Genomic DNA, 13,203 nt, shown 5'->3' on the forward strand with positions numbered 1-13,203 from the left:
GGGACAGCAGTGTTGTAGAGTATTTAGAGTATTGTGTTCAGTTATGTTATAGGAAATATGTTGTCAAGCTGGAAAGGGTGAAGAGAAGATTTACGAGGATGTTGCCAGGGCTAGAGGGTGTGAGCAAAAGGGAGTGGATGGGTCTCTATTCCTTGGAGGACAGGAGGATGAGGGGTGATCTTATAGAGGTATATAAAATCATGAAAGGAATAGACTGGGTCACTAGCCCAGAGTCGGTGAATCGAGGACCAGAGGACATTGGTGAAGGGGAAAAGATTTACTAGGAATCTGAGGGGTAACTTTTTCTCACAAAGGGTGGCGGGTGTATGGAACAAGGTGCCAGTGCAGGTTGTTGAGGCAGGGATTATCCCAACCTTTACGAAACAGTTAGATGAGTTTGGAAGGATATGGGCCAAACATGGGCAGGTGGGACTAATGTAGCTGGGACATGTTGGCCGGTGTGGGCAAGTTGGGCCGAAGGGCCTGTTTCCACACTGTATTACTCTATGACACTATAAATGTGTGCCCAGATAATTCTGTATGTGAAGGCCAGCTCTTTTATTTGGCTAGTTCACTTTTTTAAACTTATGTTGTCCCTCGTCAAATCCATTCAGCCTCTCATGGAAAACACAGGCATGCATCTTTGAGTTCCAGGTTTGACAGTGACCTTTGGAATAAGATGCAGCCCATGATATCTGCACCCCACGCCATTTTCCTTTGACAGCCTTTCCAGGGACAAGTTAGGAGGAACAGAATATAATGTTTTCTGCAGTTGAAAATGCATTTTCTTTAGAATAAATGTTTTTTTTGGAATTTGTGCAGAATAACTTAGACATGTTGAATTAATTATAGCATGCAGTCCAATCGTTTTAATTCAAGTTGATTAATTTACTACCGTGAGGTGGAGACTGCATTTGAATGGTTAATACATTTTCCTTTTCAATTGTCTATCGCGAGTATGGTCAGCAAAATGATTTCTCGTGTCCTGACCAACAGAATGTAGCAGTAACAGACTTTGGCTTGAGAGGACACCAGCTTGGATAGGGATATCCATTGATGAATGTATAAACTCAAGTGAAGGCTGCCCTGGAATGCGGGATACATTGAGTCACTTTGTGACACAGATCAGAAGCTTCTCCAGAACAGTGACACTTTGTAAACATGAGTGCACAATTGGCTTCATGTCAGAAAACAAAGGGTGGCGAAGGAAGGTGGTTTTTTTTGGACTGGATGTCTATGACTCATACAGTGCTTCAGGGATCAGTGCTGGGCCCATTGCTGTTTCTCATCCATGTCAACAATTGGGATGTGCATGCACAAGGCATGATTAGTGAGTTTGCAGATGACACTAAAATGTGGGCTACTGTAGTCAATGAAGATAGTTATCAAGAACTACAGCAGGATTTGGATTAGCTGGCCAAGTGGGCCGAGGAATGACTAATAGAGTTTACTTCAGGTACGTGTTGAGCGCCTGTCCCACTTGGCGATATTTTCGGCGACTGCCGTTGACATTGACTGACGTATCAGGGTCGCCGAAAGATTTTGCACATTTCAAAATCCAGCGGCGACAAAAAAAATGTTGTGACACTTGAGGAGACACCAGGCGTCAATAGGTCATCACGCCACGTCACGTCACGTCGCATCACGCCACAACCTTTTTGGTGACCTCATACGTCAGTCAATAATGCCAATAGTCGCCGAAAAAATCGCCAAGTGGGACACGCCCTTGAGGTGTTGCACGTTGGGAAGTCAATCCGGGACAGGATCGTCACAGTGAACAGTAGGGCCCTGGGGAGTGTTATGTTCCAGAGGAATCTCGGAGGACAAGTACATAGTTCCCTGAAAGTGAAAGTGAGGCGAGCTTCTGGCAAACTGGCTTTCATCATTCGTGGAATTCAGAACATACGTTATGCGACGTTATGTTACAATTGTACGAGATGTTTCTATGGGATATGGGGAGAAGGCAGGCACGGGTTATTGATTGGGGATGATCAGCCATGGTCGCAATAAATGACGGTGCTGGTTCAAAGGGCCGAATGGCCTCCTCCTGCACCTATTTTCTATGTTCTATTTTTTGATGTTGGTAAATACTATGTATTTGGAGTATTGTGTCCAAATTTTAGTCACTCTGCTATAGGATAAAATGTCATTAAACTGGAAAGAGTGCAGAGGTGATTTATGAGGATGTTGTCTGGACTCAAGAATCTAAGCTCCAGGGCTTAATTCCTTGGATCGAAAGAGGCTGAAGGGATGATCATATAGACGTGTACACAATCATGGGCGGAATTGATAGGGTGAATGCACAGAGTCTTTTTCCCAGGGTAAAGGAGTCAAGAACTAGAGGGCAGTGTCATAGAGTCATAGAGCATGGAAACAGGCCCTTTGGCCCAACTTGTCCACATCAACAAACATGTCCCATTTACATGAATCCTACCTGCCTGCGTTTGACCCATATCCCTCTAAATCTGTTGTATCCATGTACCTGTCCAATTGTTCCTTAAATGTTGCAATGGTCACTGCCTCAACTACCTCCTCTGGCAGCTCGTTCCATGCACCCACCATCCTTTGTGTTAAAAAGTTACTGCTCAGATTTCTATTAAATTTTCCCCCCTTCACCTTGAACTATGTCCTCATATAGGGGTTCTCACTTCCCCTGCCCTGGGCACTGGTAGAGATACAGCGCGAAAACAGGCCGTTCGGCCCACTGAATCTGCGCTGACCAGCGATCCCCACACATTAACACTATCCTACACACACTACGGACAATTTACACTTATACCAAGCCAATTAACCTACAAACCTGTACATCTTTGTAGTTTGGGAAGAAACAGAAGATCTCGTAGAAAACCCATGCGGTCACGGGGAGAACGAGCAAACTCCGTACAGACAGCACCCGTAGTGGGGATCGAACCTGGGTCTCCGGGGCTGCAAGTGCTGTAAGGCAGCAACTCTACCGCTGCACCACTGCCAGGTCAATTGAGAATTCTAGGCCAATTCAGGATTTTTCATACTTCAGATTCTAGTTTTACACATTTATTTCCTTTTAGTATTATCTTGGCATATATGTTTTTAAATAGTTCATGTCCATTTTTACATACGCCAAATAAATGATATTGGGCCACGCTTAAATGGGAGCTGATTTTGTTTCATTTCTACGCATAAAGCTTTATGAAACTCAGTCAATAAAGTTGTAAATTCAAATCATCCAATTCCAATTTGTGCAATTAGAGCTTGTAAAATGAGTTCAGGGAGATTATTAAGATTTGCTCATCATATTTCAGATTTTATTGTCTTCATTGTTTTTCAAGTGTAATCAGCTGAAGCAGTTCCCATTCAACTTGTGTCAAGTCGATGGTCCAAAATCCGTGAAAACATAATAAAATTTGCATCTTATGTTGTACAAATGCACTTCATAAAACACGGTCTGTCGCCATGTCACCAAGATTTTGAGTTGTGAGCAGATTATTCCTGGTCTTTATATCTATATATATATATTCAGCTTTATATCCTGGTCTCTACATCCCCCTCTCCCTACAGCTGTTCCTTGGATCACTTCCCTCTCTGTACTGACACAGGGAGTTATCTGGGTCACTATCCTGCTTCGTTCATTGTTCCTCAACTTCTGCTGGTCTTCATCTCCACTTCATCTGTTGGTGCATTTCTAAAACCAACTCTGCTGGTCTCCGGGATCAATCCCGGATGGCTATTTGGCCAAACCTCCAGTCTTCCTGGGATAAATTTGCAGTTTTTTTTCTAACCAAGGAATTCCTCTTTTAATGTCTGTTATTTGAAATCTATGTTGTCAAGTGCCATTCTTTTTTTTGGCAGAAGCTTTGGCGATGAGCTCATTACTTATTTCAAACCTATCTCCCTTTCTTACACGGAGATACATAGATAAGGGAATGTAAGGTGTGAAAATAGGACAAAGGAGTCTGAGAATTCAGACTGAAGAAGGGTCTCAATCCCAAATGTCACCCATTCCTTCTCTCCAGAGATGCTGCCTGTCCTGCTGAGTTACTCCAGCATTTTGTGTCTATCTCAGGTTTAGAGAGATATGGGCCAAATGCAGGCAGGTGGGACTAGTGTAGATGGCCGGTGTGGGCAAGTTGGGCCAAAGGTCCTGTTTCCACGATGTAAGACTCTATGACTCTATGAGTCTTTCTCCTGTATGGTTCTGGTACTCTCTCAGCCTCCTAGAAGATGAACTTGTCCATCTTCTGCACTTCCACTTAAAACCATTAGCATCTACCGTCTACAACCCAATATCCGTCCAATAGTTCCAGCTATAGTGTCTTATATTTTTCACCTTTCGATGCCCTGCATTGAGTGGTCGATCATCTCACACAAACTCAGTCAAAAATTCAGATTCTCTTTGCCTCTTTCTACATTCATTGCCTTCCTCTCTCTGCCAAATCTGAGCCATCACATCAATTCTCCAACCCTTGCATCGATGCCATCTCTCCTACCATCCTACCCCGTCTTTGGTGCCATCAGTCTCTCTTCACTGATTTCTTGCGGCTTTCTCTATGAGGGAATTGCTCCAGCCCAAGTAAGATTGGCCACAAGTTAGTCAAGTACAATGGGAGCTCTTCTCTTGGGGAAAAAATAAAAAAACCCAGCGGGAGGACATTTGATGGAAGTGGACAGTATGAGCATTTTAGATTTGCTAAATGAAATGAAGCTGCTCCCAATCGTGGATGATTCCAGGACAAAGGGACACAAAGTTAAAAGTCACACAAGGGAAAACCATTTTTAAGCACAGTGGGATAATGATTTGTAACTCATCACCTGTAAAGAGAGTGGAAGCATTGTGAATCATGGCTTGCAAAAGGAAAATAGATCACCACTTTAGGAGCAAAACGTGCAGGTGATAGGGAAAATATGGAGTAGCTTTGTGCAGTAGTTTCCATAATGGAGACCTTCCTTTTTGTGATCTAATGTTGTGGATTCCGCAAAGGTTTCTTAATTCCTATCTCATCATCCCAGTTCTCCTCGTTTAGCTTAGTGTCAATATATTTTTGGTTTTTACCACAATGTAATATTTTACTATTTAAAACTCCTTTGAAAAATTAAATTGCTACTCTTATATCAGATTTCAAATATAATTATTGCTCTAAAGTGAAAATAAATGAAAGATAATTTCCCCGACTCGGTCTTGCATAAATTTATAATATGAACACAAAGCTTCAGTTTAATTAGCTTACCTCCGTTACCATTATTAATCCAATCAAGTAAGATGCAAGTGCAATAACTAAAATTAACTGCTCCCTTCTGTATCCTTTACGGAACACCTTGGGATACATGTCTATTATAGCAGTCACCAGGCTCTCCATACAGACAAACTGCAAGGAAACAAAAGTTATGTTGAAATACTTGAGGGTTGTGGATGCAGTACAGTACATCATGTAAACCAGACCATCTACACTACACGCAGCCTTGGGAAAGCAGGCAACACAATCAAGGACCATTCTCATCTGGTTCATTCTCTCTCCTCCCCTTCTGTTGAGCAGAAACTACAAAAGCTTGAAAGTGTCTGCCAGCATTTTATGTCCACCTTCCACATGTGAAAGAGTTTGGTGTCCCTATTTCGGATTGCAGCTTCAAGCTAAACTGGTTGACACGACTTTATTACATTCCCGTCAACAAAGGATCTTTCCAAGTTTGCACTGAACGCAAAACGTTCCGCCACATTGAGGCGCGGACCCGCACGGGACAGAGCACCGAGGAGAGTTTGTGAATTTGCGTTATCAAGTGGCTCGAGCAATGGACGCACCAAGTGGAGGCACCACACATTGATGGGGCAGCTCGGACAGAGGCCTCCAGCACAGTCAGTCAGCCAAACCACAACTTACCAAAGGAAATGGCATTTCACCGTTCATAGGCATTTCACAGTGGCCAGAGGAGAATAGGATTTTAGATTATTAATTACATTTAAATTCCACAGCTGCAATGGCAGGATTTCAACCTGGGTCTGCAGACTAGTCATGCAAGCTCAACACCGCCACCATTTCCTAATGCTGCCTTCAGTAATGGATGTGTTACGTCTGCAAACCAACCTCCCTTCCAGTGACTCAATTGACACCTCATGCTGCCTCGGCAAGGCCAGCAGCGTAATCAAGGAACAGTTTCTTCCCAGCTGTTATCAGGGAACTGAATCATCCTACCACAACCAGAGAGCGGTCCTGAACTACTATCTACCTCTTTGATGTCCCTCGGACTATCCTTGATCGGCTTTACCTTGCACTAAACGTTATTCCTTTATCATGCATCTATACACTGTATATGGATCGATTGTAATCATGTATTGTCTTTCTGCTGACTGGTTAGCACGCAACAAAACCTTTTCACTGTACCGCTAAAGGAATTTAGCGAACAACATAAAAACTAATAGTAAGAGTTTTTATAGCTATATAAAAAGAAAAAGGGTGGCTAAGGTGAACGTTGGTCCATTGGAGGGTGAGACTGGAGAGTTGTTGGTGGGGAACATGGAAATGTCAAAGGCATTAAACGAGTATTTTGTATCAGTCTTCACCATAGAAGACACAAAAAATATTCCAACGCTGGATAAACAGGGGGCGGTAGGAATGGAGGAGCTAAATACTATTAAGATCACCAAGGAGGTGGTATTAGGGTAATTAATGAGACTGAAGGAGGATAAATTCCCTGGGCCTGATGGATTACATCCAAGGGTCTTGAGGGAGATAGCGGTGGGGATTGTGGATGCATTGGTGATAATTTTCCAAAACTCCCTGGAGGCAGGAACGGTCCCAGTGGATTGGAAAATGGCCAATGTAACACCTATATTTAAAAAAGGAAGTAAACAGAAGGCGGGTAACTATAGACCGGTTAGTCTAACATCGGTGGTGGGTAAAATGTTAGAGACAATTATTAAAGAAACACTAACGGGGCACTTGGATAAACATGACTTCATCGGACAGAACCAGCATGGTTTTGTGAAGGGGAAGTCCTGTTTAACGAATCTGCTCGAATTCTTTGAGGAAGTAAAAACCCGGGTGGATAAAGGGGAACCGGTGGATGTGGTATACTTGGACTTCCAAAAGGCTTTTGACAAGGTGCCACATAAGAGACTATTGCTAAAAATAAAAAATTATGGGATTGGGGGTAATATATTAGCATGGGTAGAGGATTGGCTAACAAATAGGAAGCAGAGAGTGGAGATAAATGGTTCATACTCGGGATGGCAACCGGTAACTAGCGGGGTTCCGCAAGGGTCGGTGCTGGGACCCCAGTTGTTCACAATTTATATAAATGATTTGGAGGAGGGAACCAAGTGTAATATATCAAAATTTGCGGACGATACAAAAATGGGAGGAAAAGTAGGGGATGAGGAGGATAGGAAGAGTCTGCAAAAGGATATAGATAAGCTAGGTGAGTGGGCAACAACTTGGCAGATGAAATTTAATACTAATAAATGTGAAGTCATTCACTTTGGGAAAAAAAATGATAGGGCAAGTTATTTTCTAAATGAGGAGGAGCTGCGTTGTAATGCAACGCAAAGGGATCTAGGGGTATTAGTACATGAATCACTGAAAGTTAGTATGCAGGTGCAGCAAGCAATCAGGAAGGCCAATGGAGTTTTGGCCTTTATTGCTAGGGGGATTGAGTACCGACGGAGGTCTTGCTGCAGCTGTACACAGTATTAGTGAGACCACATTTGGAATACTGTGTACAGTTCTGGGGTCCATACTTAAGAAAGGATGTACTAGCCCTGGAGGCAGTGCAGCGAAGGTTTACAAGATTAATTCCTGCAATGAGGGGATTGACATATGAGGAGAGGTTAAGTAGGCTGGAACTCTACTCTTTGGAGTTTAGAAGAATGAGAGGCGATCTCATTGAAACATATAAGATCGTGAGGGGCCTTGATCGGGTGGATGCACCGAGGATGTTCCCAATGATCGGGGAAACTAGAACTAGGGGACATAGTTGCAGAATAAGGGGGGGCTCTTTTAAAACTGAGATGAGGAAGAACTTCTTCACCCAGAGGGTGGTTAATTTATGGAATTCACTGCCCCAGGGAGCAGTGGAAGCAGAAACTTTAAATATATTTAAGACTAAAATAGATGGTTTTTTAGCTGCCAAGGGGATAAGGGGCTACGGGGAGAGGGCAGGGATATGGACCTAGGTATGGTTAGTATAGTAAGACCTGAGTGATCTCCTAGACAAGTGTCGATCGCCTGGATTGGGGTCGGAGAGGAATTTCCCGGATTTTTTTTCCCGAATTGGACCTGGGTTTTTATCCGGTTTTTTGCCTCCCCCAGGAGATCACGAGGTTCTTGGGGTGGAGAGGGGTGATAGCGGTATAAGGGGGAGGATAGTGTCTTGTGTTTTGTGTCTTGTGTCTACTGTTTGTGGGTAAGTGTGTCTGTTTAGTGTTCAGCCATGAGCGAATGGCGGTGCGGGCTCGACGGACCTGGTGGTCTACTCTCGCACCTACTTTCTATGTTTCTATGTTACCTCGATACACATGTCAATAAACTAAACTAAACAGCTCACCTTCTGATTATTTGCTTATGTAGACCACAATAGAGGATCCCACAGTCACTACAGTCTAATTGAGATTGGGATACATTGCTGCAAGAGGGTGCAGCAAGACAATGAACTAGTTCAAGGGAAATAAGAGTGATGGTTATATGTAAGATATTTTGAGAGGTATTTGGATTTCTGAGTCCTTGCTCTCTGGATACCAACTGATCCAAAGTCCACCAGTAATATGGTGGCAATCCCACACGGTACCGTCTATTATAAAAAAAGTTTTAAAAGTAATTGCTATCCTGGCATTTTTGTTTTCAAGCTCTTGGGTTTTAGATTTTAGTTTAGATACAGCGTGGAAACAGGCTCTTCGGCCCACTGAGTCCGCACCAACCAGCAATCCCTGTACAGTAGCACTATTGTACACACTAGCAGTGCCGGATTTACGTATAAGCTAAACAAGTTATAGCTTAGGGCCCCCACTTTCTAGGGGCCCCCCGAAAAAATTGATGGGCCTCGAGGTCTAGGGGGGCCTCCGGCCAAGGCAGAACACCTACTGTTCAACTCTGGGCGGCCCCCCTCTCTATCTCTCTCTCTCTCCATCTCCCCCCGCTATCCGTGTCCGGGCCACCGGGCTCCGCTCGCTCCTCATCCGCCGGCACGGCACGCCTTGCACATGCACACAACCACGGCCAGCACATCATCGGCCGCCCTGCGCATGCGCACTGCAATGGCAACTGGTCAGCGCTGGGCACTTTCTCCCTCGCTTTGAATTGTGGGAGATTTGGCCGCCATGGCTGTCCGGTCGTTGGGGGCCTCACAAGTGGAACAGCTTAGGGCCTCTCTTCATCTAAATCCGGCACTGCACACTAGGGTCAATTTATCATTTTAATCGAAGCCAATTGACCTTCAAATGTATACGTCTTTGGAGTGTGGGAGGAAACTGGAGCATCCGGAGGAAACCCCTTAGTCACGGGGAGAATGTATAAACTCCGTACTGACAAACTCGTGGTCAGGATTGAACCTGGGTCTCTGGCGCTGTGAGGCAGCAACTCTACCACTGTGCCACCCACAAATAGCTGGACTATAGCCTAGCAATAGTGCGGTTTTATACTTCTCCGATGAAGTTGAATGGTCATTAAATGGAGGACCTGAAGTAGCCAGGTGCTTGGCAGGGAGGAGAGAGTGGAAGCAGGAATTTAGTGTTTTTTCAATCGTCAGAGCAGCTGCTATATTAACATTTCCATGTAAACCCCTGGATCTCTTTCGCAGAAACCAGAGATTTTCTGTTCAGTTCAGTTCAGTTTAGTTTATTGTCACGTGTACTGATATGTAGTGAAAAACCTTTGTTGCAGAAAGACAGTACATGATTACAATCGAGCCATTCAGTGTTTAGATACATGATAAGGGAATAACGTTTAGCGTGAGGTAAAGCCAGTAAAGTACGTATTTCCCCAAACACTTTCCTCTCTTTACTTATGCAAAGGCTGTATTCACTTTTGTTTTTCAAAACATCCTTTCATTCGTTAAATTCTAGTCTTCAAAAGAGAAACAACAGATTTTCACTTGAGGATTTACCATCACTGTCTCTACTAAAACCATGCGTTCCATGCATAAAGGCTAAAGGGAACATTGACTAAGCACGATTCATGGATTTCCTCAATTAATAGCCACCCGCCAAGGAAGTCATCAACCTCACAAGCTCAGAGAGGTATGAATGAATTAATGAATGAATTAATAAGTTCATTGGCCAAGTATTCACATACAAGGAATTTACCTTGGTGCTCCGCCCGCAAATGACAACGACATACAGTAACAGTTAGAAATGACACATAAACCATTAATAATAAAACATTATTGATTAAACATGTGAATTAAATCAAATACCAGAGTTAAAGGAGACTACAGATTTTTGGTTATTGAGTAGAGCTACTACTCGTGGAAAAAAGCTTTTTTTAATGTCTGGCTGTGGCAGCTTTGACAGTACGGAGTCGCCTTCCAGAGGGAAGTGATGCAAAGAGTTTGAGGCCAGGGTGAGAGGGGTGAGAGATGATCTTGCCCGCTCGCTTCCTGGCCCTTGCAGTGTATGAATTTTACAAGTGAAGGTCTTTAAATTTTGAATGAAAATTGACATCCAGAACAGCTGCGTAGGATTTATTAACAAATTGGAAATGTTTTAATTAAAAAGTTACATTGGAGATATCTGGCATTACTAAAAATAATTATAAATTGGAAATTACGCACAAAATCTTCCATGCCACAGATAAATGCTCCAACCAATGCATTGCCCTGTATAGATGATAATAGTTTGCAGTCTCGCTCCGGAGATGCCGCTGAGAAGCCGAGGCCAGAGCCTCACGGGCTGGAACCTCGCAGGCCGGAACTGGAGCCTCGCGAGTTGATGAAGCCCACAGCCATCGGTGCCTGGGTCTACGGAGCCTGCGGCTGGGGCCTGGGCCGGCGCCAGAGGTGTCTGGAGAGGACACGGCGGCGTTGGTGGAGAGGTCGGTGCGGCGGTCGATGATGGCACCGACCGACGGACGAGGGCGGACACGTGGAAGCGAGGACGGCGCTGCCGGGGAAGGAACAAAGGAGGACCCGTGTGCGGGGACCGCCATGAGGGAGGTGGGAACAGCAATGGACGATGGAGGACCCAGCTGTGAGGGAGGGGGAGGTGGGAGGAACAAAGGGGGACCTGGCGAGGGGGCACAGGTAACGTTTTAAAAGTAACTTTGTAACAGACTATTTGCATACCTTGGATATGCAAGCAAAGAATTTATCTGTGACATGTCACATGTGACAATAAAGTACTCAATTCAATTCAGACTCAGAGGGTTCTGCAGCTCTGACTCCAGCTCATTTTTAATGGTTTGTGCATTATTCAACGTGAAAGCATTTCCATGTTTATTTTACCTGACTGTCCAGTCCAAGGAAAATGAGCATCAGAAAGAAGAGGACAGCCCACAACGGAGCGAGAGGCATCATAGTGACCGCTTTCGGGTAGGCAATGAAAGTCAGCCCAGGACCTGAGGAGAAACACAAAGGCCTCGATTATGATAGACAGAATGGACAAAACGGAGGCAAAATTTGAGGCAGCCAGACGTATCTTTAAAATCTCAGTCATCATTCTGAAGGATAGTGATGAGGAATTGAAATTCACTTGCAGAGTTAAACAGGGAATCAAAAAAGGTGCAAAATTCAAATCGAAAACTTTCAGCAAGTCCGTGGAATGAGAATCAGAATTAATGTTTGTGGTAAAAGACTCTTCGATATACAAGTTCAACGTGAAACAATGCTCTGTTTCTCATCTAAGATGCTGCCGGACCTGCTGAGTATTTAACCATATAACCATATAACCATTACAGCACGGAAACAGGCCATCTCGGCCCTACAAGTCCGTGACGAACAACTTTTTCCCCTTAGTCCCACCTGCCTGCACTCATACCATAACCCTCCATTCCCTTCTCATCCATATGCCTATCCAATTTATTTTTAAATGATAAAATCAAACCTGCCTCCACCACTTCCACTGGAAGCTCATTCCACACCGCTAGCACTCTCTGCGTAAAGAAGTTCCCCCTCATGTTACCCCTAAACTTCTGTCCCTTAATTCTGAAGTCATTTCCAGCATATTTTGTTCTATTTTGGATCTCCAGCATCTGCAGCTTTATGTAAAAATTTCCTTCGACCTTCTTGTGTTTGATCCTTCCCTTCTTTAATTTAGTTTATGATTGAGATGTGCTGTAGGCTGATGAAAGGTCATCAGTCTGTAACATTGACTTGGCCCCTCACTGTGTGGATGCTGCCTGACATGCTGAGTATGTCCAGCATGTTCTCCTTGTAAAATCAGATGCCCATCTGCACGATATTTTCCCCTGTGATGGAGCAAGGCTTTGGGAAGGACACAAAAAGTTCAAGTTCAAGTGAGTTTATTGTCATGTGTCCCTGTATAGGACAATGACATTCCTGCTTTGCTTAAGCACACAGAAAATAGTAGGCATTTACTACAAAACAGATAAATATGTCCATATACCATTATATAAATATATACATATATCAGCCATTCATATTGAATGGCGGTGCAGGCTCGAAGGGCCGAATGGCCTACTCCTGCACCTAATTTCTATGTTTCTATACACACATGAATAAATAAACTGATAAAGTGCAAATAGCAGAAAGTGGTTATTAATAATCAGAGTTTTGTCTGAGCCTGGTTTAATAGCCTGATGGGGAAGTAGCTATTCCTGAACCTGGTTGTTGCAGTCTTCAGGCTCCTGTACCTTCTACCTGACGGTAGCAGGGAGATGAGTGTGTGGCCAGGATGGTGTGGGTCTTTGATGATACTGCCAGCCTTTTTGAGGCAGCGACTGCGATAAATCCCCTCAATGGAAGGAAGGTCAGAGCCGATGATGGACTGGGCAGTGTTTACTACTTTCTGTAGTCTTTTCCTCTCCAGGGCGCTCAAATTGCCGAACCAAGCCACGATGCAACGGGTCAGCATGCTCTCTACTGTGCACTGGTAGAAGTTAGAGAGAGTCCTCCTTGACAAACCGACTCCGTAATCTTCTCAGGAAGTAGAGGCGTTGATGAGCTTTTTTGATAATTGCGTTAGTGTTCTCGGACCAGGAAAGATCTTCAGAGATATGCACGCCCAGGAATTTGAAGTTCTTGACCCTTTCAACCATCGACCCGTTGATATAAATGGGGCTGTGG

The 13,203-nt window shown here is 44.1% G+C and overlaps 1 protein-coding gene across 1 annotated transcript in view; it reads right to left on the minus strand.

Moving 5' to 3' along the window:
* The window catches only part of slc6a11b (solute carrier family 6 member 11b), a 187,162-nt gene that overhangs the window by 19,862 nt on the left and 154,097 nt on the right, over positions 1–13,203 (minus strand). The window contains exons 10-11 of the mRNA XM_055648238.1: positions 11,404–11,516; positions 5,205–5,342 (exon numbers count right to left, since the gene is read on the minus strand). Coding sequence (XP_055504213.1) covers positions 5,205–5,342; positions 11,404–11,516 — 251 coding nt within the window. The remainder of the gene's footprint in view (positions 1–5,204; positions 5,343–11,403; positions 11,517–13,203) is intronic.

This window comes from Leucoraja erinacea, chromosome 16, assembly GCF_028641065.1.
Source record: "Leucoraja erinacea ecotype New England chromosome 16, Leri_hhj_1, whole genome shotgun sequence".
Taxonomy (NCBI): domain Eukaryota; kingdom Metazoa; phylum Chordata; class Chondrichthyes; order Rajiformes; family Rajidae; genus Leucoraja; species Leucoraja erinaceus.